The sequence below is a fragment of the Acinonyx jubatus genome, chromosome B1 (genome assembly GCF_027475565.1).
Source record: "Acinonyx jubatus isolate Ajub_Pintada_27869175 chromosome B1, VMU_Ajub_asm_v1.0, whole genome shotgun sequence".
Lineage (NCBI taxonomy): Eukaryota > Metazoa > Chordata > Mammalia > Carnivora > Felidae > Acinonyx > Acinonyx jubatus.
The window spans coordinates 67,291,583-67,316,799 of record NC_069382.1 but is presented as its reverse complement, the minus strand read 5'-3'; the positions used below and the strand labels follow the sequence as shown (position 1 = coordinate 67,316,799).

The following is a 25,217-nucleotide window of genomic DNA, read 5'->3' as shown; positions in this document are numbered from 1 at the left end:
ATGCCTGGATGTATAACTGTCACATAACAGATGCCGGATGATAGATAGCTATTATCTTATTATGTACCTTCTGACCATTTCTGGTATTCCCCTCACCTTCTGCCAGGCCCGTTCCTTCTTCTGTGCTAATTCTATTGTAGCCTATACAAGATTAGGCCTGAGATGATTAAATGCAACACCCTCAGCTACTGTAGTGAGAAATGTTTAATGATATTACACAGGAAGTATCATGGTGCCAAACAGATGGAGATCAGATTTAATTTTAATCTAAAGAAGAAAAATTCTTCTCCCCCAAAAGAGACCTTAAAAATCTCCCTTCCATTGTCAAGGCAAGCAGAAAAATACCCCTCTCTGAACAGAACACAGCCGCTTGAAATGCAAACCATTCAGCTAAAAGCACCAAGGCTGTAGATTCCCCAGAACCTAAAAGCCAAAAATTAGAATGCTCTGTGATTGCCAACAGGGGCAAGACTATTCTAACTTATACCAGAGAAGAAACTGTCTGGCACTGAAAAGGTATTCAGACTGAACCACTGTCTACTTAAGAGTTATTATCTGTTAAGTCCATTGCAAAGAGGAATGGGAGACTATATTTGTGTTTTCTTCATTAAAAATTAAAAATAAGCAAGGAGCCACTCTATGAATTCCTATATTCCTAGCCTCGCCTGTTATAAATAACTGAAATTCTGGCAGCTAGATTGCCGCATCTAATCTTGCACTGTATCACAGTTTTCATAAATTTACTCATTTTCACTTACACATGGTAGGCTTCTAGCTATTCTTCACCATAACTAATTTGTTATTCATCCTAATGATAACAGTGACCTGGTATAGAGGCTGCAGGTCAAGAGTGTTTCATTGACACCTCGTTCCAGAAATTTAGTTAAAAACCCATCAACAGGCGTGGCATTTGGATATGTGGATGTTCTACAAAAAGTTTAATCTGATCTTCAACAGGTCTGGAACTTTCCAGTATGTTAGCCATGGCCATAAATGTCTAGGAAGTACTTAAGTTCCTAGTTCAAATTGAAATGTGCTGTAAGTTGAAAGCACATATCAGATTTCCAAGACTTAGTACAAAAGAAAGAAGGTGAAACATTTCATTATTACCTTTTAATATGGATTTCATATTGAAATGATAAGAATTTGGATCTATTGGATTAAATAAAACATATTACTAAAACTATCTCACCTATTTACATTTTCAAAATGTGGTTACTAAGGGGGCGCCTGGGTGACTTGGTTAAACGTCCAACTTCAGCTCAGGTCATGATCTCACAGTTGGTGAGTCCGAGCCCCACGTCGGGCTCTGTGCTGACAGCTCAGAGCCTGAAGCCTGCTTTGGATTCTGTGTCTCCTTCTCTCTCTGTCCCTCCCCAGCTCATGCTCTGTCTGTCTGTCTGTCTGCCTCTTAAAAATAAACATTTAAAAAAAAGTTAAAAAAAAATAAAACGTGGCTACCAGGAAACTTTGCGTTACATGGTGTACATTATATTCCTATCGAACAGCACTTGTCTCGAGTTTGTAAACTTGTGAAATTCTATGATACTTAAGCTGGGGGATAATTATGAATGTGGTTATTAAGATCAGGAATACTTGTTGCAATGTTTGTTAGAGAGGGCGAGGTCCTTGTGCACATAACTCACTGAAGAGTCAGACAGAAGCAGTCTAGAAGGGTCTATTCAGAAGACCAAAATGAAACCAATTTGAGCAACCATGTTTATGCAGGGGAAAAGTTAGTGGCTTTAATGTGTGGATAAGTGACCACACCCTGTCAATGCAATGCAATGTTCAACTTGTTACTCATCCCTGAAACCTGCCTCCCAGGTTTCTATAGCTAATTGCTCACAGTTGGATCCCTTTTAAGGTGAGATTACACTCCCTACAGGATATGTTGCACAGGCTGACATCTTGAGAGTTTCTAAGTTTTCACTCCACATAGCACTCACTTTAGGACATGTTATGGCTTTGAATAAAACACTGCGTATGAAAGATGATTGCAGGCAATACTAAATGGTGACAAATAGAAATTCCCTGGATCTATACTAGTTCTAATCAAATAGATTCAAGAGAACTTTAAGGACAGATTTTTAAGTCAGAGAAATCACAGACTAATAATAACCTAAGGATGAGGTACAAATAAAAATTATGTTGGGGTGCTTGGGTGGCTCAGTCAGTTAAGTGTCCAACTCTTGGTTTCAGCTCAGGTCATGATCTCACGGTTCATGAGATCGAGCCGTGTGTCGGACTTTGTGCTGACAGTGTGGAGCCTGCTTGGGATTCTCTCTCTCTCTCTCTCTCTCTCTCTCTCTCTCTCTCTCTCTCTCAATATGCCCCTCCCCACCCTCAAAATAAATGAATAAACTTAAAAAAATATGTCAAGCATAAATAGGTCAGCTTCACTGAAGCATAGAAAGGAGAACAAGGAGGGTCAGGCAATTACAATTTAATGCCATTGAGTCAATGTTTCACATTGTTTTCCCTAGCATGTCAGTGTTCTTTTAGTATATTTTTGTGAAAGTGTTGATGCTGGCAGTATTTTATCCTAATATCTATTAAAAAATACTAAAGAATATACAGATTATTTACTAATGTCGTTGTCAGTAAATTTTTAAAAATGCTGTTACTTGAGGTTTTCAGGACAGTACATGTGAGATTACCTAATGCACAGCTAACTGATAGTCCATACACAAACATGCCTGCTGTGACTCAATTTTTTTTTCTGTAAAATGGGGATAACAATATCTATGCGACAAATTTTTGCGAGAAATACATAAGATAAATCATGTAAAGAATTTAGAACACTGCCTACCATATCCTAATCAGTCAATAAATGTTAGATGATGATGACGACAATGATGAAGAAGAAGTGATATGTACCTTTATTTAATGATCACTGGTCTATGTTCATTTTCATGTTATAATTTTAACACATAATTAGGAAATGGGTCAAATGTTGACTTTTTACAGCAAATAATATAGTAAAGCATACTTAATTATCCGCTTTAACTCAATAGTATACTTTATTTTCTTAACTCCATTAACTCCATTATTAAATTCTTTCAACACATTATAATTGAAAAAATATTGCTGTGGTTACATAGCTAGGACTCAAGAAACATTCATTAAATCCATGAATGAAGTTAATGTGGGCAATGTTGCACTAGACATTTGGTCATTCAGTATTTTCTTTCTGCTCTGAGTCTGTAGCAGTGGTTTACTGGTAAATGTTTCAACAACTGACTCTCAGAGGAAAAAGTTATGATTTTAGCATTTACATTTACCAATTTCTCTCGTGCCAATATTCCCACCATGGCCAATTTAAAACTACCAATGTGATGTCATTGGATACAGTGTTGGAAAGAGCATAGCATCGCCTGAGAACTTATTAAAAATGCAAAATCTCGGGCCCTACCTCATATCTCCTGAAACAGAAACCCTGAAGGTGGGGCCTAACAACCTGTGTCTGAACAATTCTTCCAAGTGATTTTCATGCATATTGAAGTTTGAGAACCACTCACTACCTTATCCCACTGCTATTGTTTCTGAAGGAGCAACAGTGCTAAGTAGCTTCTAACATATATTAATTAATGTGCTAACTAATGACTAACAATGTTGATGTTTTGATTCTTAAAAGCATCTAATTATGGCCTCTGAAATGCTAACTCATATATTCCTGGAATCCTTATACCAAGCTGCTACTCTTATGGGAAGGTAGAAAGGTAATTTCATCTTCAAATATTTCCATGTTTCAGCTGCTATTCAAAGGCTCTGAGAATGGGTCATTAAGTGCTACTGGTTGTGATTTCTGGTGGTTTCGGGGGTAGAGACCATGAGCAAAATTCCTGTGCTAAAATAAATAGATGTCGTGTTGCATTAGTGGATATATTAATCAACTTGGGTTGCCAGTTGGTTTTGGAAATCACATTAATACAGCCCTAAACCTAGTTATTGCATTCACAGTTTTGGCAGAGAGGTACATGTTTCCAGCATGTTCTGGGGGGCTTTGGATTGGCGCAGCCTCTAGAGGTCAGCAGGTACAACCTTGTACCCTAGGTAAGGTTACCTCCTGAGGCTGGTGTTCATCCAACAGCCAAAATATTTCCAGCCACAGAACATGTTCTATTTTTGGACAGCTCTAATTATTCTTCCATATATTGAACTGAAATCTGCCTTCCTGTAATAGTCATCTAAATTCTGAATCTTATTTAATAATCTCTCTCTCACTGGGCAGCCTGTCAGATATAAGAAAGGCTCACAACTAGCTTCTTTTACAAATCAGGCTTCCCCACTTCTTTTGGGTGTTCTTTGTGTGATGTGATTTTTAAACTCTTCACCATCCTGCCTCATGATGCTCTTCAGTATATTAATATCTTCCTTAAAATGTGGCACTCGTAACCAGAGATAATGCTACCATGTGGTCCAATCAGGGCAGAGTCTGCTTGCTTGTTGAACACAGAACTCTGTGATTGTGTCAGCTTTATCAGCCACCATGCTCACTTGAGTTAGTTAACTTGAGTTGGGCTCATCTTGAATTCACTGTCAGCCACAACCTCCACACCAAGCAATTACGCAATGTGTTACCTATTCTTGACTTGTATTGTTGATTTCTAATCCTAAGTGCAAGGTTCATATTTATTCCTGTTAAATTATAATCCTGTTGGTGTCAGCTCCTAATTCTAAAATACTATCTTTTACAACCCAAATTGGCATCCAATTTTACTCTCTCTCTTCCTTTTTCTCTGTCTCCCAGGTTTATGCCTTCTGTGAACCTAAGAGCATGCCCTCTTTCCATTCAAATCCCTGAGAAAACTGTTGAGCAAAACAGAGCTACCTCCCACTCTCCTCCCTCAATCAATTATTAAACATCAAAACTTGGAACTGGAATACACTGTCCAGGGGAAGTACCAGTTCAATATTGACTCTCATTTGCCAATTGTATTTCAGTCTGCCTTTCTGCCAAAGTAACTTAAAAAACGAAAATACCACCATCGTTGTGAATAATTCCCAGGGAGCACTTAGGATGCTTTAAAAATTTGATATATATCACCATTCTTCGATGTGTGCAGAAGGTGACAGTTTAAGAACAATATAAAATAATTAAAAGCTCTAATCATAATCCTGTGTTAGTTGAAGTACTTAGAGAGCATTGATACTATACTGAAAACATTACTACGAATTTATTTTTTTGTAATTTTCTTTGAATTGCTTTTATGTTTATGGAAAACTATTCCTCCAGTGGCTCCTTAAATCTATAAAAATCAAAAATAATGATAAAGATTTTTTAAATCTATTTAGCGCAGAGCATCAACACTTAGAGTTTACAAGCTATGTGAAGAAACATATTCCTAAACTCTATTTATAAGCTACACGATTATGTAAGATGTGGAGGTGAAAGCGAATAACGTCAAATCACAAACACCAAAATTCCATTCAAGGGGTGGTCTCTGAGATGATATCTGATCTGGCACCTTTAGACTACCCAGAGAGGAACGATTAGAAAATATGGTTCCATTGACACCAGTCAGGAGGAGGGGGTGGCGACTTTTCCTTTTTTAACATGAATAACCCTGGCTAACCTAACATCACAGAATCTTGAAATAATTTTTGAAGTAATGCTGATACACCACGGCACTAAATATTTTTGTTCATTTTTAATCTCCCCCTCAAAAGCGGCCTTGTGTACTGTTGCATCACTGCTTACAGGAAAGCAAATTACCTTGCACATTTAAATGGATGGTCAATGGTGCCAAGGCTACAGTTACTGAGTAATCACAGCTTCCTCACAGTAACTAAAATATCCTATTTACATGTTTTTAAAATGAGAGATATAAGGCAATTGGAACCCTTGCACGCAGGTGGGGCGGGGGATGTAAAATGGTGTAGCTGCTGGAGAAAACAATGTGATGATCACTCAAAAACCTAAACATAGAATTACAGTATGACGGAACAATTCCACCTCTGGCTATGTACCCGAAAGAAGTGAAAGCAGGGACTGGAACAGGTATTTGTACACCCATGTTCATAGCCACATTATTCACAGTAGCCAAAAGGTAAATCAACCCAAGCATCCATGGATGGATGGATGGACGGATGGATAAAAAGTGTGGTATATACATGTATGTTAGTCTGCGGGGCTGTCATAACAAAACACTACGGACCTAACAAACCAATGGCTTAAACAAAATTTATTTTCTCACAGTTCTGGAGGGTGGAAGACCAAAACCAAGGTGCCTTTAGGGTTAGTTTCTGGTGAGACCTCTCCCGTTGGTTTGTAGATGGCTCCCTTCTCTCTGTGTTCTCCTATGAACTCAACAATCATAGAAAAGGCACTCTGATGTCCCTTAGAATGGCAGTTCTAGGGGATTAGAGCCCCACCCTATGACCTTATTTACCTCCATAAAGAAACTGACTCCAAATGAGGTCACACTAGGGACTGGAGCTTCAACAACTGGAGTGGGGTGGGAGTGGGGGGACAATTCAGTCCATAATAACATACAATGTAATAGTATTCAGGCTTAAAAAGGAAGGATATTGTGACACAAGCTACAACATGGAATAACCTTGAGGATGTTATACCAAGTGGAATAAACCGGTCACAAAAAGACAAGTGTTGTATGACTCCACTTATGAGATTATTAAAATAGCCTAATTCATTGAGACAGAAAGTAAAGTGGTGGCTGCGAGGGACTGGAGGGGGGGGGAAATGGAGAGTTAAGTGTTTAATGGGTATAGAATTTCAATTTTGCAAGATGAAAAACTTGCAAAGATGGATAATGGTGATGGCTGCACAACAGTGTAAATGTACTTAATAGTACAGAATTGTACGTTTTTTAGTATTTTCCGTTTTATGTTTCAAAGTTTTAAACCTACCATTTATATATGTTTGTTTTACCATAATTTTTTAAGAAACGAGAAAAGCATTCTTGGATTAAACCATTCATATTTAGTATGTGACCCCAAGTGGCCCTCACTCTTGGTGGACCTGTTCTTCCTGAAACACATTTAAACACACACACACACACACACACACACACACACACACACTTACTACGGTGCCATGATGTGCCATCAGCCTATCAGCAAATAGTCTCAATTCTTTATGTTTTTTACTATATTATCTTTTCAAATGTATAAGATGGGTATTTCATCATCTACATGTACCTTTCCATAGAATCTCATAAATTTTTGTATGAATTACAACTTATTTTTTTTTTCATGTATTGTCATCATAGTGATGGTAATAAACTTGTATATTTACTGAATTACGGGAAAATCAGTTTGGGGACTTCCAGCCCTACAAGAATGTAAATAATTTAACAATATTGTTAAATGTTAGTTGAGTATAAACTAGCAGAATTGGGAAGTCCCAGATTTGTTTTGCCTTTGGTCTCTTTTTCCCTTCCTCAACCAATGTCTAAATGCAGGGAATGCCTGGGTCCTGGCACGCAATAAATATCTGTGGAAGAAATGAATAAATATGAGATATGCGTGTTATACAAAGATTCCCTTGTTGAAGAAAGGGAAAAATCCAATGTCTCATGTAAAACAGCTGGGTGTGAATGTCTAAGTTGAGTGTGAATACTATTTTGAAATAGTATTACAATGTTGCAGGAATAAATCCTCTTTTAAAATACAGCTAATAGTTTTTCATTTATTAAGAATTTTTTTCCAAGGGCACCTGTGTGGCATAGTTGGCTAAGTGTCCTGAATCTTAATTTCTGCTCAGGTCATGATCTCACAGTTTGTGAGTTTGAGCACAAATGTCGGGTTCTGCGATGACAGTGTGGAGCCTGCTTGGGATTCTCTCTCTCTCTCTCTCTCTCTCTCTCTCTCTCTCTCTGTCGCTCTGCTCCTTCCCTGCCCATGTTCTCTCTCTCAAAAATAAATAAATAAAATTTTTTAAAAATTTTAAGAATTTTTTTTTTCAAGTATGGCAAAGCATTTAGAAATGAAAATTTTCAGTATCACTTAGTTGCTTTTGTAAAGCGAAAGCCAGAAACTCCAGTGTGGCTTCTGGGTATCTATCTTAATGCCTTTGCAAATATATTGTGATTCAAAATTTTCAAGTTTTGCTAGACCCAAAGGAAAGAGAAACAGTCTATCCTATTAGAAGAGAGCTGGAACAAAGAAATTCAGGTCTTTGTAATGCTTTGCACATTGTAATTTCTATATATATATGCAAATAACATATATTAAAATGCTGACCAAAGATAAACACCTGGAACTGTGTGCAATTATACTGATTAATGATTACAGCCATTAAAAAGTTAAGTGTTTACTAAATGTGCAATGTTATGTTGATAAATGAGGAGGAGGCAAAATGATAAGGGTTGGTCTGGCTCTCCATGGTCTTATAATCTGGCCAAGAATATAGTTTTACACACTGAACAGTTAGGCCAAAGTTGGGTGATGCTGCCTTTTGTTGAAAAAGAAATTCGGAGAAGGTATGATCATTGAGAGGTAGTCATGGAAAATGTGGCTTTTGAGCAAGACGTGGATAGATTAATGAAGTCAACACACAAATTTGAAACAATTTGTAATTTAAAAAAATGTAAGCATACAGTCAAATACGTATGAAATCTGAGGATGGGAATCTGTTAAGGTTTTCTGCTATGTCAAAGAAATGGAATGTAAAGCAGATTTCCAACATCATTGCCGATCTCCATTAATCAGATCATTATGACATGAATAGGTTCATATAAAAAGCCTCATAGTTTTCTTCAAACACTGGCTACTTCTTACAGCAGATGAAACAATTAAAGCAATAAATATGGGCCAATTAGCAGGACTCTCTTTAGCCCAGTTCTGATTGCAGTGTTCACAAATCAGAGAATAACATTACCTTTACTCCATCAGGTGGTACTTTTTCATGTTATTATTGTGTAAAATGCAACAATTTAAAAATTATATTCCACCCCCCCCCCACCCCCGCCGCCAGTTTCCAATCTTCTAGTTAACAAAAAAGAGGAGGGAATTAATTCTTTTTTTTTCTTTTAATTTCTTTTCCTTCTCTCTTAGGGAGGCTTTCCCGATTGTCATCTCAGTTGTATCTTCCTATCTTGTCTTTAGTAACCCCTTGTGGTTGTAGCCTGGCTATGCCATGCCCATTTGTCAGTTAAAAAGGCTAAAGTGGAAAGTCCTATTGTGCTCTCAATTTCTCATTTTTTTACAACAGCCTGACCCCCACAAGGAGACACTGGGTGAGCAGCAGCTGGGTCCCTAGAAGAAGGAGGAGTTTAAATACATTCCCTTTGAACTTGTGTGGTTCCCTGCCATTGCTTCCCACAATGCACCTGCAATATCTTTATGTTTCCATTTCTGCTACAAAGCAAATCTCTGTCTCCTCCAAAAGAGCATGAACATAACTAACCACCACACTAGAGAGCTCTGTAGGGAGTTAAAGGGAGGAGGGGGCTGGGCCAATAGAGTATAGATCAGAGGGAGCAGGTGGAAGCTTGGTCTGAAATCTGTTCCTGGATGTTGCTCTCAGCAGTGCTCTATTAGTGAACAAATCATGTAAGTCATTGAGAAAGTAGTGTTAGAAAAATTTTGGATGAGAGAAAGAAGGTACTGTGGAGGACTCCTCTCCTTTCCACCCACATCTACTCTAGGCAAAGAACTCAAAGAGTGAACAACAATGTGTTTGCTCTGCATTGTCTGCTTATGCTGAGATAATTAATGACCCAGTCTAGGGATAAACCAGTATCTAAAATGACTCTCTGGGTAGAACAGTTGGTCAAACCTGTAAGTTAGGGGCTATGAATAGTGTGATAAAAAAAAGAAAAGAAAAGAAAAGAAACCTAGACTGCATACTTCTCAAGGATTTGTGAATCAGCTCATGCACCCCTTCCTTCTACAGATTTTTTGAGAAGGTGCTCTTCCGGGCTGCCCCTGGTGCAAAGACTTTGTCGTCTCCCTATCCTTTGAAGCTGGAACCAGAAAAAAAGGTGAGTCCCAGAAGTCCTGGTTCCCCACCTGGAGCTGCCCAAAATGGCAGTGTCACAAGAAAGACCATGATATACCCATCATGGATAGTCCATCCACTACCACCAGCTGAGGAGAGTAATTCAGACAGACTGTCTAGACTATCTAGTGGTAGTGTGGTCACCACTGGACATCTACATAGTGGTATCTGTGAAACAGCCTGAACCTTCTCATCTTATTCTGATTGCAAGGGAGGAAGTTAGTAATGGCCTGTATATGAGGGAACTCTTGCTTAGTACCCTGACGTTGAACACTTCCCTTACTTGCATTGTGCAGAATTCAAATAATGAGTTCTATCTGAAGTTGAAGTAGATGTGTCGCAGTCGGGGAAGTTGGCCAGAGTTTTAGCACTGAAAATTCAGTGTTCTGGGAAAACCCTCCCTTGGGGGTAAATTAGGACAATTGGTCATCCTAGGATAGAATGCTGATGTGGCCGGAAAAAGATGGTCTCCATCCGGACAACAGGAGCAACTAAAGCCAGAGAAAAGGTAAAGGGAATGTACAAGGAGGTGGCACCAGCCGTCTGGCCTGCTGGATTTGCTGGCTGGAGGTAGGCAGACAGTAAACCAACTCTGTACTGGAGCTGAATTTCAAAGCCCTAATCAAGATTCCCTAAATATCCTTTGGTAGCTGTTTTAAAAAATGTAAACAAAGACCAACTATGGTTTGTGATTATCTATGCGCAGTTTTTTTTGCTCCTCATTCTTCTTTGTCTCTGTAATTGTAGAAGAGAAAAAAATAAGGAGAGATTGGGGGAGGGAGTAGACACAGAGGTGAAAGGCATATCAGTAATTTGGTGAAGGTAGGAGACAGTAGAGGATCCAAATCCTTGTGATCCTTTTTGATGAACAGACCACAGGAATCACCATTATGGCAGAAGTTATCTTTGAAGCTGCCTTATATTAGAGCACTAGCTCAAAATTTTATCTACTCCATTGTGACTAGTTGAGATGTGAAAAGGCAGGCGACAGGAGATTGAAGTATCCCTGATCGTGGAAGCTCTGTCTTTGGGCCAGGTAGAGTGGGATGTCATTTCCTTTCCATTTATCTGTGCGATGACACTCTCCCACTTTCTGTGACTCTCTACTTTAATAAATGGTCCTGACTTTTTGTGCAATACATAATTTTCCTCTGGGCACGACCTCAGCTCCAAATGTATGTTTTCAACTTCAAAACTGAGGCACTCTGTCATTATTTTAGGTGATTCACAGTGGTGAAGTAAACATTTACTGTACAGTTTTTGTCTGTTACATCATCACACAAAAATGACTGCACAAATTCCCATCCAAATTTGGAGATAATTTTTAAGACAGTCTGATTTCTTTTTGAGAGAGAGAAAGAGAGAGCGAGTGTATGCGTGCGTTCGTGCAAGTGGGGGAGGTGCAGAGGGAGAGGGAGAGAGAATCTCAGGCAGGCTCCATCTGACTATCATGAGATCATGGTCTGAGCCTCAGACGCTTAACCGACTGAGACACCCAGGTACCCCAAGAGACAGTCTTATTTAAAATAAAATCTGGGGGCGCCTGGGTGGCTCAGTCAGTTAAGCGTCTGACTTCGGCTCAGGTCATGATCTCACGGTCCCTGAGTTCGAGCCCCGCGTAGGGCTCTGTGCTGACAGCTCAGAGCCTGGAGCCCGTTTCAGATTCTGTGTCTTCCTCTCTCTCTGCCCCTCCCCTGTTCATGCTCTGTCTCTCTCTGTCTCAAAAATAAATAAACGTTAAAGAAATCAAATCAAATCAAATCAAATCAAATCAAATCTGGATGTTGCAAATAAGTATCACAATTTTCCAAGATAATCTTTCAAGCCATTAAAATTGTGACTGCCAATTGGAGAAAGCCATTTCAAGATGCTGTGGACCCGAAAGACTGTAATCCTCAAACCCAAATTCATGAAGGCTGAGGCTTTCAATTTGTGAATGAGCTGCTTCTCCATGCTGCTATTTGTGCCTCAGAGTGTTCTGGGTGAGTAGCAATGGGAAATTATTTATGAAACAATGATTAATGAGGTTGTTGACCAATATAGGGACTAATGTAAATAACTTCCTACTTTATAGTCCTTACAACAATCCATACATACAGGCAGTATTTCCATAGCACCTCCCCTCCCTCAGAAGCAGAGGTAGAATTATCACAGTATTGGAGATTTATTGCAAGCTCATTTCAATCTTTATTTTCTGGGTGATTATATGCCAAGGTCAATGATAAGCAATCATTTATTTGGGGGGCCCATTTCAAGGGAGTCTAAGACACCTGGTTTGAGGAAAAAAAGTATTCCTGAGGCCTAGAATTGATAGGTTTTTGTTGTTGTTGTTGTTTTGTTTTGTTTTGTTTAATCCCTGCAGACAAGAGGAGCCAACATTCTGCAGGGCACTTTCACATGTCCAAGGGTGCACGTGTGAGCCAGTGTGTGCACATGGGCACACGCACACACTGTGAGGGGCAGTGATGGAGGAGGGGAGTGTGGGTTAGCACTGGGTCCTATATTCTAAGTGGCTGCACAGTCCTCAGAAAAGGAAATGAATGAGATTTACCACATCCGTTCCTAGGACTGTAGAATTTACCACATCCGTTCCTAGGACTGTAGAATCATATGTTGTTGTTGTTGTTGTTGTTGTTGTTGTTTTAAATCTTCTTTATTTAGCCCACACGACTAGCATGTCTACTTTGTTCTGTTTCTATTGTGTGCCAAGAGGGTGGCGATAGCTGGTTAGCTTGTAGACTGAAGTTCGAAAGAGTCTGGAAATCTCTAAAATAAGGAGATGTGGGAGGTATTATTTCCTTGCTATGAACAAAGAATTTATGTAACCCAGTTGCTATCAGCCTTTATTCACTAATCTTCCCTTAACTTTAGATAGCTTTGTTTACGTAAGTTTTGAATACTTAGATTCTTGATTACCCTGTCATCTGTGCCATAATTCATTGGGCTGGAAAGCATATTTTGTTCTTATGTAATCATTTACAGAATGATATGAGGCACACTGATTCAAATTATACAAATGTTCCCATCCTTTTATTTTGTTAATTGTGGGCTTTTAAATTACTTGTAAAAATCAATGGTAGTGAGCCAAGATCAGCCAGCTTCTGATCTTCTTCTGACTAAGGGCAAGTTAGACCTTACGGAGGAATAGAATTGGAGCATATGCAAGCTTCCAGGAGCAGAACACGTAACAGGCCTATCACCCTAGAGTCTACTGCGTTTCCCAGTCACATGGACCACCTTTATCATGGACTCTTGGTGTGTTTGTTTAACATGCAGAGCCCCAGAAAATCTCAGAAGTTTGGGTATTCTGCATTCTTAAAAGTCTCCATAAGTGGTTCTTAGGCATATTACATTTTGAGAATCAGTGCCCTAGATTTGGGATTGTGGTTAGCTCAGAGTCCCCTCAGGGATACCTTAGTATTACTGGTGGTAGAATACGACAAAGAACCCAGAAACTGTATTTGACTCACTTTTCATGACACACTGTGTCTCTTTTTCCTTCAGTAGCCACCTCCCTCTCCTAATTTTGCATGTGTAAGTTTTGATCATTGTTTAGTACACTTGGGAGGGACTACACTAGATGTTCTGGCTACTTGGGGTTCCTAGCTCTGCCCTCAGGTCCCCCAACCTCCACTCCCAAGGCAATTCATTTGACTGTCAAGAATGAGGCTTAGAAGTAAATTGGGTCTCCCTTTCCTGCACCAGAAGATTTCCTGAGGCTGTCCCAGGTCCTCTACAGACAGAGACACTCAGTCCTGATCACACTCTGCTTGGAAATGAAGTAGTAGGACTCCTCGTAATGTCTGACTAGTTCAACACTTAATACAGAACAGGAGCAATCAGTCTGCTCATTTCTTCCCCTTAAATGATTGCTTGTGATCCCTTTTGATGAACAGACTACAGGAAAACCCATTTTGGCAGAAGTTGTCCTTGAAACTTCCTTATGTTGGAGTCACTTGCTCAAAATTTTATGTACTCAATTGTGTCTAGTTGAGATGTGAGAAATTCAAGTGCCAGGGAATTGAGTCTCCATCCCTGACCTTGGACCCTCTCCTTCAATTCTATCCCTCCTGCAATTGTGTAGTTTTTCAGAAATTATTTCTTTTATTTTAGAAAGTGGCTGCCCCAAATAAATGATTTGGCCAAATAAATGATTTAAGGTCTCTTTCAGTACTGTTATTCTTAAAGGCATGGATCATCTTCTATCTGCCTCAGAGTTTCCCCTAGAGTGTATTTTTCTAAAAGATGATGTCTGTGGTCAAAGGCGCCTTTTAATTGGCGCTTGGAAAGGTCCTACCTTTTCGGAGATAATTGCTGGCAACTGGGGTTAGCAAGACAGTGAGGCACTTTATCCTTTATCACTTGCTGTGAATGAAATGGACTAGGATTGTACACAGCAGGTGTCAGGGTAAAGTGCTTCCTTGCCGGATTTCAGCATGCATTACCCCTCCTCTTGCAGGAGAGGGAGGAAGGAAAGAGAAGTGGACTCCAGCTACACAGTCAAAGCGGGTTGCCTGTAGGAAAAGAAGATCCACCCAGTGCACCCTAAGGAGATCTTTCTACCCTTTCTGACTGTATAGAATGACATATAGTTTTCACCAACCAAGATTACATAAAATAATGAGGTTTCTATGTAGTACTCCAAAATTTGCCATTCCACCACCACATCTTTTTTTTTATATATGTATATAATTTTTTTTTTAACATTTGTTATTGACAGACAGAGCGTGAAGGGGGGAGGGGCAGAGAGAGAGGGAGACAGAATCTGAAACAGGCTCCAGGCTCTGAGCTGTCAGCACAGAGCCCGACCTCACAAACCACGAGATCATGACCTGAGCTGAAGTTGGATGCTTAACCGACTGAGCCACCCAGGCGCCCCCACCATAACATCTTTTTAATGGCACTTGTCTCCTTTAGTATGATTTAGACCAGATCTATAAGAAAATCCAAAAGGCAAACAGTCAGCAGGTTAAAAAATATATTTTGTGAGAGCTCTAATTATTAGTGTCATAAATAACTTCATCTTCTGGGCACAGTAGCAAGCAGTTTTGTTACATTGCTAGTGATCTGTATCTGTGGACAATCGTAACACATATAGGAGCTTACCACATGCTAGGCACTGTTCTAAGTTCTCGATGTGCATTAACTCACTTAAAACTCTCAGCAACCCCACAAAGTAGGTATTATTATTGCCCTCTTACAGATGGTATAACTGAGGCACAGAGTGGTAAATACATGGTCCAGAGTACAACAGTAAGTAAGTGGTAGAGCCAGAAATTTTAGATCCATGTTACTCAGTGTGGTCCCTGGCCCAGCAGCATGGGCCTCACCTGAGAGCTGGGTAGAAATGCCCAGCCCAGAACTTTGCATTTTCACAAGACTCTCCAGGTGATTCATATGTATTGTTTTAAAACCACCGACTTAGATAATCTTAAATTATTTCTCTTTATACCCATTACAAACCTGCTTATGGCTTCAGACTTTGGGAAATAGAGTGTACTTGGCTGGCTTCTTAAGACAAAATGAGATTTTAGAGGGATTCTTGTGTCCTCTCCCCAGTCCCTCCCTCCTCTACTCATCTTCTCAAGAAAAAGATAGCTTTTTTTTTAATAGCTTCTTAAGAAAAAAAAGTTTAAAAAGTTAATTGAATTCATGTTATATAAAGGCCACTTTCATTCCACTAAATCATCCTAACAAGCCTTTGAAAATAGGTACAATTATCCTTAAAGTTAGGTTAAGAAAAAAAGCCACGATGAAGTCTCAGTTTGCTAGTCTTTGCCTCTTGAAGCAAGAGGTTCATGTGTATCCATTTCCTAGTAGGTAGCATGGTGCCCAGCTTACAGTGAACAATCAGCTAAGCTTTAACAGAAACATCCATTTTTTCAAACCCTGACCCAACAACAAAAAAATTTTCTTGCTTCATCCTGAGCATTCGTCCCTGATTTAAAGAAATGATATTATGGGGCACCTGGGTAGCTCAGTCAGTTAAGTGTCCAACTTTGGCTCAGGTCATGATCTCACGGCCCATGATTTCAAGCCCCACATCAGGCTCTGTGCTGACAACTACGAGCCTGGAGCCTGCTTCAGATTCTGTGTCTCCCTCTCTCTCTGCCCCTCCCCTCCTCACACTCTGTCTCTGTCTCTCTCTCTCAAAAATAAATAAACATTAAAAAAAAATTTTTTTTAATGATATTAATGTAACCTACAAAGGATCAACTTTGGAAAATTAAATGAAAGCCTAGAAAGGCAAATAAATCCTACTCCTTCCCATTTGGGTTCATATAATAAAAGTGTTTATTGTTCTTCAAAACAACCCAAAATAACAAACAAACAAACAAACAAACAAAAAACAGAATATGAGACAAAGCTTGTCCTGCTTTTCAAAGTGAAAGCAGTAACTGATGTTTTGGATTTCTTTGTTTTTATTTTTGTTTTTGTTTTCTCACAAATTACATCAGTGATGATTTAGATGACCAGCAAGTTAGGATTGATTTGGAACTGCTGTCCCTTAGAGATAAATTTTGATTCAGGCAAATCATATATTGTGTCTACAGAATAAAACGCAGATTAGCCAACCGAATGTGTCAGTACCATTAAAATGTATAAGCTTTTGTCATGAATTAGTTTTCAAAAATGTAAAATATTTGCTTCATGAATTATAGTGATAAGGCATCAGGTGAATTTGCTGTAGGACAATTTTATTCTCTCTTCAAGTAGGAAACCGGTGGCAGTTCTGTGTGAAGAGTCATTTTCTATTTTTAAAGTAATTGAATTTGAGACATAACTATTAGTGTGACAGTTTCCCAGGGCAAAAAATGAGATGAATAAATGGGTCTGAAACCCAGGCTAATGGAGCAGTGCTTTTCAAAATTACATACACATTTATGTACTTCTACCACTTATAGTTTCATTCATCATATTGGGTTTTGGCCATTTCCTTGAGAGTATTTCCAATTCTAATATATTTCTAACAGAACTCCCATGCTGTGATCATTCCTTTAGATGGTAGGATTCTACAATATTTCTGATTTACAGGAGCAGATTTTGTAGTAGGTATATGATATCTGACTAAATACATCAATTTTTTATTCAGTCAGTAATCTGGATATAATGCACATAAATATGCCATATAAATAGGGGGCAAGTGAACACTTCTATTCTTCTGATCAAGGCTGTGTGACCTTAAGCAACTCACTTAGCTCTCTGAACCTCAGTATTTCCATCTGAAAAATGATAGGTTAAATTAGATCATTTTTATGCTGCCTTTTTAATTTAATAACCCATATTAATTATTCCATCTATCTCTTTAATTTGGACCAAGTGGGAATTCATGAAAAAGTTTGAATGAAAGAATGTATTTCTTTTCTTTTCTTTTTTTTGAATTTTAATTCCGGTATAGTTAACACACAGTGTTATATTATTTCAGGTGCACGATATAGTGATTCAACAATTCTATACATTACTCAGTGCTCATTGTGATAAATGAACTCATAATCCCCATCACCTATTTCACCCATCCCCCACCCACCTCCCCTCTGGTAACCATCTGTTTGTTCTCCATAGTTAAGTATCTGTTTCTTGGTTACTGGAGGGCATATGGGAGGGGGGGATGGGCTAAATGGGTAAGGAGCATTAAGGAATCTACTCCTGAAATCACTGTTGCACTATATGCTAACTGATTTGGATATAAATTTAAAGAATAAAATTAAAAAGAAAGAAAGAAAGAAAGAAAGAAAGAAAGAAAGAAAGAAAGAAAGAAAGAAAGGGGAAATTCTTGCTTTGTCTCCTGTTTGCTTTATTTCTTAAATTCCACATATGAGTGAAATCATATGATATTTATTTTTCTCTGACTGACTTATTTTTTTTAACGTTTTATTTATTTTTGAGACAGGGAGAGACAGAGCATGAACAGGGGAGGGTCAGAGAGAGGGAGACACAGAATCTGAAACAGGCTCCAGGCTCTGAGCTGTCAGCACAGAGCCCTACACGGGGCTTGAACTCATGGACCGCGAGATCATGATCTGAGCCACCCAGGCGCCCCTCTGACTGACTTATTTTACTTAGCATTATATACTCTCTCGATCCATCTATGATGTTGCAAATGGCAAGATTTCATTCTTTTTTATGGCTCTGTAATATTGCTCTGTGTGAGTGTGTGTGTGTGTGTGTGTGTGTGTGTGTGTGTGTGTGTGTACCACATCTTCTTTATCCATTCATTTATTGATGGACATTGGGCTGCTTCCATAATTTGGCTATTGTAAATAATACTGCAATAAACATAGGGGCACATATGTCATTTTAAACTAGTGTTTTCATATTCTTTGAGCAAATTGTATTGTGATGACTGGATCATAGGGTAGTTCCATTTAAAATTTTTGAGGAACCCCCATACTATTTTCCACAATGGCTGCACTAGTTTGCATTCCCACCAACAGTGCACAAGCGTTCCTTTTTCTCCACATCCTTACCAACACTTCTTGTTTCTTATGTTTCTTGTGATTTTAGCCATTCTGAAAGATATGACATGATAGCTCTTTGTACTTTTGATTTGCATTTCAACATGAGTGATGTTGAGCATCTTTTCATGTGTCTGTTGGCCATCTGTATGTCTTCTTTGGAGAAATGTCTGTTCATGTCTTCTGCCCACTTTTAAATAAATAATGATGAAGATGATGATCATGATCATGATCATGATCATGATCATGAGTTTGGTGTTGAGTTGTATATGTTCTTTATGTATTTTGGATATTAACCTTTTTTTGGATATGTCATTTGCAAATATCTTCTCTGATTCAGTACACTTTTCTTTTCTTCTTCTTCTTCTTCTTCTTCTTCTTCTTCTTCTTCTTCTTTTGAGAGAAGGACTGAGGGTGCAAGTGAGCAAGGGGCAAAGAGAGAGATTCCTATGAGGGGGAGTGAGAAAGAGAAAGAGGGAGAAGCAGGGCTCACCTGAAGCAGGGCTTGTGTTTTACCTGAAGTGGGGCTCATGTTCATCTGATGTGGGACTCAAACTCATGAACCCATGAACCATGAGATCATGACCTGACTTGAAGTCAGATGCTTAATGACTGAGCCACCCAGGCACCCTCAGTAGGTTTTCTTTTAGTTTTGTTGATTGTTTCCTTTGACTGTGCAGAAGTTTTTTACTTTGATATAGTTCCAACAGTTTATTTTTGCTTTTGTTTCTTTCGCCTCAGGAAACATAGCTAGAAAAATGTTGCTATGTCTGATGTCAGAAAGATTATTGCCTGTGTCTCTTCTATGATTTTTATGGCTTCATGTCCTTAATACATTTTGTGTATGGTATAAGAAAGTGGCCCAGTTTTCTTATTTTGCATGGACCTATCCAATTTTCCCAACACCATTTGTTGAAGAGACTGTCCTTTTACCATTGCCCATTATTGCCTCCTTTATCAAAGATGATTTGACTATATAATCACGGGTTTAGTTCTGGGCTCTCTATTCTGTTCCATTCATCTATGTGTCTATTTTTGTGCCAGTACCATACTGTTTTGATTGCTACAGCTTTGTAGTATACCTTGAAATCTAGGATTTTGATACATCCAGTTTTGTTCTTCATTTTCAAGATTGCTTTGGCTATTCAGTGTCTTTTGTGTCCATACACATTTTAAGATTATTTGTTCTAGTTCTATGAAAAAATGCTGTTGGTATTTTGGTAGAGATTGTATCAAATCTATAGCTTCCTTTGGATATGGACAGTTTACCAATATTTGTTCTTCCAGTCCACAAGCATGGATTATCTTTCCATTTGTTTGTGTTGTCTTCAATTTAAAGAATGTATTTTTAAATAAATGTAATTAAATTTTAAAACCTCATAGGACCTAGAACCGGGCAACCTGTTATTTTGTAAACAGATGTTTTAAAGATATATAACCATGCTCTAAAATATTTTTAAAATCTCTTCATAATTTTCTTTGTGATATTAGTTTTCATATAAGATCTCTGTAATGCAAAAATCACACCTTTACAAATCTCCTCACTATGTCTTAGAACTTAACAAATTGCTAATGAATCCTTTTTTTTAAACATTTTTTTAAATGTTTATTTATTTTTGAGAGAAAGAGACAGAGCATGGGGGGAGAGGGACAGAGAAAGAGGGAGACACAGAATCGGAAGCAGGCTCCAGGCTCTGAGCTGTCAGCACAGAGCCCGATGCGGGGCTCGAACTCACGAACCGTGAATCATGACCCGAGCTGAATCGGACATTCAACTGACTGAGCCACCCAGGCACCCCTGCTAGTGAATCCTTTATGGTAGAATAAGCCCACAAACAAAATGTCTTAAAAGTATAAGTAATTAATTTGCCCTATCAGATTAAACTCACAGTTATCAAAAACATATGGATTATTGAAGGCAGAACATTATTTGACTTTGGGGGGATTGACTGGGAAAGATCATTAAGCAACTTTTTAGGGTGATGAAAATGTTGGCTATCTTGATGTAAGAAGTAAATACATAGGCACAGTGTTCACTTCATAAAATGTTATCAAGCTGAATACTGGATTAGTGTACTTTCTGGAGTATGTGTTACTCCAAAACAAAATTCAATGGAGCAAATGTTAAAGATCTTATTGGCTTTGCTCAGTGATTCATGAATTGTCTGGAACCAGTCTAGCAGATGGAAAGGAGCTCCAGGAGCTGTGCAAAACAAGAAGACCTTTATAGGCACGAAGCAAGAACAAGGAAATTATACTAGGCAAAAAGCGGATTGGTTATTACAGGGTTACTTTCCCTTAGGGGATTGCAGGCATCTATCAGGCAGATTATCTAACTAGTGCTGATGAGGCTAGCCTCATAGGCTGGTGTAAGTAAGACCCATTTCTGAGAGAGCCTATGCTGTTTGAGCCAAGTCTCAGTTTGGTAAGGTGAGGCTTAGCATGAGTAACTCCATTTTGAGCCTGTTTTGTTTTTAACAGTTACATGTCAACCTTTTTTTAAAGTTTAAAAGTTGAACTCACTGACACTTTTTTCAAAGAGATTCTCTATCCCTTTATTAAATGCAAACTAAATACATTCTAAATCCACCTATAATGTAGGAGGTAATTTATGCTAATTATGATATTTAAAAAGAAAAGAAATGAACAAGAAAAACAAAACAAAATGTATGGTTTAGTTTGTGGGGTGCAGTGTAATATAATTTTCCTACTTTTCTACATCTTTTACATTATTCCTTAAGGCTTTGGAATTAGATTTGTGTTTCCTTTTAATACCACACTATGCTATGATGGGTATTTACATTATACAAATAGGATAACAGCATAACCTGTAATATTTTAAACATAGTAACAGATTATAAGCTTCTAGAAGAAAAGGAACATCTTATTCATGTTCATTTTTGTAAACTCCAAAGTTCCTGGGCAAGTTTTTATTTTTATTTACTTATTTTTTTTTTAAGATTTTATTTTTAAGCAATCTCCACACCCCACATGGGGCTAGAACTCACAACCCCAAGATCAAGAGTCACAACCTCCACAAACCAAACCAGCCAGGAGCCCCAAATTATTTATTTTATTTGTTAATTTTTTTTTAGTAATCTCTGGGCCCAACATGGGGCTCAAACTCATGACCCTTAGATCAAGAGTTCCAAATGCTTCTTTTTCTGACTAAGCCAGCCAGGCACCCCTCCTGGACAAGTTTTTAAGATTGAATAGGGATTCAGTTTACATTTGTTAAATTTAATTTCAGAGCATTACGCTAAAAATTTAGTTTTGGGGCACCTGGATGGCTCAGTCAGTTCAGTGCCTGACTCTCAGTTTCGGCTCAGGTCATGATCTTATGGATTGTGAGATGGAACCCCATGTCTGGCTCTGTGCTGTCAGCACACTGAAGCCTGCTTGGGATGCTCTCTCTCCCTCTCTCTCTGCCCCTCCCTTGCTTGTGCGTGTGGTCTCTCTCCCTCTAAATATGTAAACTTAAAAAAAATTAGTTTCAAAAATATATTTTGAAAGGCAAATATTAAAATTTGATAGAAATATAAAAGTTGATGGAGTGGTCAAATTAGGTAACCAGTCAAAGTACACTAAGTAAATACACACTGAATCATCTTGTAGAATAATGGAGTCTTCCTTTATCTCTCACCTGCTAATTCCATTCTTTGTAAATATACCACAAGATAATAACAGAAAGAGAAAAATAATCTATGCAAAAGTATTCATGCAGCTTTATTATAACAGTGAAAATCTGGAAATTAAATATAAAATACAGGAAAATGTGAAGTTAATTATTCTATATCAATATACTGAAATCTCTTGAAGATGACAACTTGGAACTATGTAAATACATGACACTAAGTATACACTGACATAAATTAGAAGAAATTTTAAGTTATCAGTGAAGAAAAACAGTTGCAAGTGACAGAAAACCTAACCTAAACTGGCTTAAGGAAAAGAGGAAATTTATTGGCTGATGTTCAATGAAAAGTTTAAGAAACAGAAAAATCACCTCAAAACAAATCATTGATCTAACTGAAAACACGTAAGGATAACATTTTTAGAAAAAAAAAAAAGAAGAAAAATCTAGGTGATCTTGGGTTTGGTGAAGAGTTTTTAGATACAACATCAGAAGTGTAATCCATGAGGGGGCGCCTGGGTGGCTTAGTCAGTTTAGTGTCTGACTTCAGCTCAGGTCATGATCTTGTGGTTCATGAGTTCAAGCCCCACGTCGAGCTCTGTGCTGACAGCTCAGAGCCTGAAGCCTGCTTCGAATTCTGTGTCTCCCTCTCTCTCTGCACCTTCCCCATTCACACTCTGTCTCTCTTTCTCTCTCAAAAATAAACATTTAAAAAACCCCAAAAATTCCTCTATATGAAAAAGACTGTGCTAAGAAAATGAAAAGACAAGTCACAGATTGGGAAGAAGACATTTGCACATTTGCAAAACACTTACCTGATAGAGGACTTGTATCCAAAATATATACAGAACTTTAAAACTCAACGATAAGAAAACAAAACACCCAATTACAAAATAGGCCAACATGAACAGACATCTCACCAAGGAAGATATACAGATGGCAAACAAGTCCATAAACATTAGTCATTAAGGAATTTTGAATGAAAACAGCAGTGAGATGTAACTACATACCTATTAGAATGGCTTAAAGTAAAAAACAAAACAAAACAAATAAACAAAACCAAATGCTAGCAAGGATGCCACAGCAACAGGCATGCTCACCCATTGCTGGTAGAAATGCAAACGACACAGCTGCCTGGGAAGACAGTTTGGCAGTTTCTTACAAAGCTACCCACAGACTTATTCGACTCAGCAATCATATTCCTAGGTATTTACCAGACTGATTTGAAAACATATCCACACTTGGGCCAGCACACAAATGTTTGTAGAGACTTTTTTTCAGAGTTGCTAAAAACTGAAAGCAACCGAGGTGTCCTTCAATAGATGAATAGATAAATGATGAGATGCCCATATGATGGAATATTTCTAAAAAGAAATGAACCATCAAGCCATGAAAAGTCATGAAGGAAGCTTAATGCATATTGGCAAGTGAAAGAAGCCAATCTGACAAGGCTAGATGCCTATGATTCCAGCTCTGTGACATTCAGGAAAAGGCAAAACTATAGACACAGTGAGAAGATCAATGGTTGCTAGGAGCTCGGGGAGAGCAAATGAAGAAATGAATAGGTGAAGTTCAAGTGATTGTTAGAGGGGTCAAACTATTCTGTATGGTACTCTGATGGTGGGTACATGGCCTTATGAATTTGTCAATAGACTTTACAGCACAAAGAGCAAATTTTGATGCATACAAATTTTTTAAAAAATAATTTAAGAAGTAGGGGGGTTCCAGGAAGGAATTCAGACTGTGACAAGAGAGTCTAACTGAAGGGGATGGGGGGGAAAGATGTTCACCTAAGTAACTTTGGAAATGACTAGAGTCTTTAAGTCTAAAGGCAAGAGGTACTGCAAGGAGGCATTGTACTCTAGTTGACAAAGTTTGTTCTCATGGGGTACAGGTTTCCAGTGCTGATACTTGTATACATGTATACTGGAATCGTACATGGATAGCAAATAGGTGGGGCCAGCTTTCCCATGATTCAAGTGGAACTTCATAGATAGGCAAGGGGAGAAGCTTATAAAATATGCTCATGACTTCAAATTATGAAGGAAATAAGATAAAATTTAGTTTATTTCTTGCAGACTTATCACAATTAGTCATATAGTATTCTATTTAATTACATGTTATTGTAATTCCACACAGAAACACCATTCAAATCATTTAAAGCAAGTTGAAGGAAAATGCAAGCCAACAATTGTTCTGGGGTTTAATGTGCATTTTGCCAAAATACTTATTAACCAAATATGTCAAACTTCTAAAAACACAAAAAGGTTAAATCAGTAATAATTAAAATTTGATCAAACGTATACTTTTTGTTAACATCAAAGTAGTTCCCATTAAAAAAACATAAACTTTGTGATATAAAAATGTTCCTTTGTGAAAGTTAGCTTAGGTATAGTGAAAACTGGGATGTCGCCGATCTGTTGATGACTGCATGGTGTTGATGCCCACACTGTGTGCGTAAGAGTAGCAGCATTGTATAAAATAAACGTATGTGATTATTTCATTCTTCCATCCATTACGTGAGTATCATATCTGAGCATCATAGAGGTGAGGGATAAAGAATTTATCCCTTGTGAAATTTCTTGTGAATTTCCTTGTGAAAGCATACACAAAAACTCTACCTGTAACAATCATCCGTTTTCCCACTGTGGAAGATACTGGCTCTCGAAATGATACAGATGCCATGGCTCAGGTTTTAGCCCCAGAAAGAGTCAAAGACTGCAGTCTCTGTTCTCCCTGTCTCTGCCACGAACTGGGTGGTTGTTAAGGACTCTTTACAACAGGGAGATATGGTGTTCCTTCTAACAAAGTTCTATATTCCAGTATCCAAGGAGAGATGGATACCATCATAACATTCCTAGAAACTGTAGCTAATAATATATTTTTTAAATCTGTCAGTATCAAGTCAGAACAGACCTGTTCAGGTACTAGATCTAGAATAGACTTATGTCACAGATAACCTGGCAGGCTCAATCAAGACCTCATTCAATATTTCCCAAAGAATGTCCTGCAGAGGGGTGTTATTGCAAACAAAACAATAGGCAAAAACCACAAATCATGATCAAATGTATTTCAGAAACACTGGCCAGATAAATTACAATATAAAATTATATTAATGAATGAACAATGATATCTGTATCTATGTCTATGTATCTTCCCA

General features: G+C 38.2%; 1 protein-coding gene across 2 annotated transcripts in view; it reads right to left on the bottom strand.

Annotated features, from left to right (window-relative positions):
- CB1H4orf45 (chromosome B1 C4orf45 homolog) overlaps positions 1-24,875 on the bottom strand; it is a 98,662-nt gene extending 73,787 nt beyond the window's left edge. Inside the window, exon 1 of one of the 2 annotated variants that reach the window (XM_053216772.1) lies at positions 24,679-24,875. In XM_053216772.1, the coding sequence (XP_053072747.1) occupies positions 24,679-24,742 (64 nt within the window). In that variant the 5' untranslated portion in view covers positions 24,743-24,875. The remainder of the gene's footprint in view (positions 1-24,678) is intronic. The other variant, XM_053216771.1, reaches the window with a different exon arrangement.
- Positions 24,876-25,217: the final 342 nt, after the last annotated feature.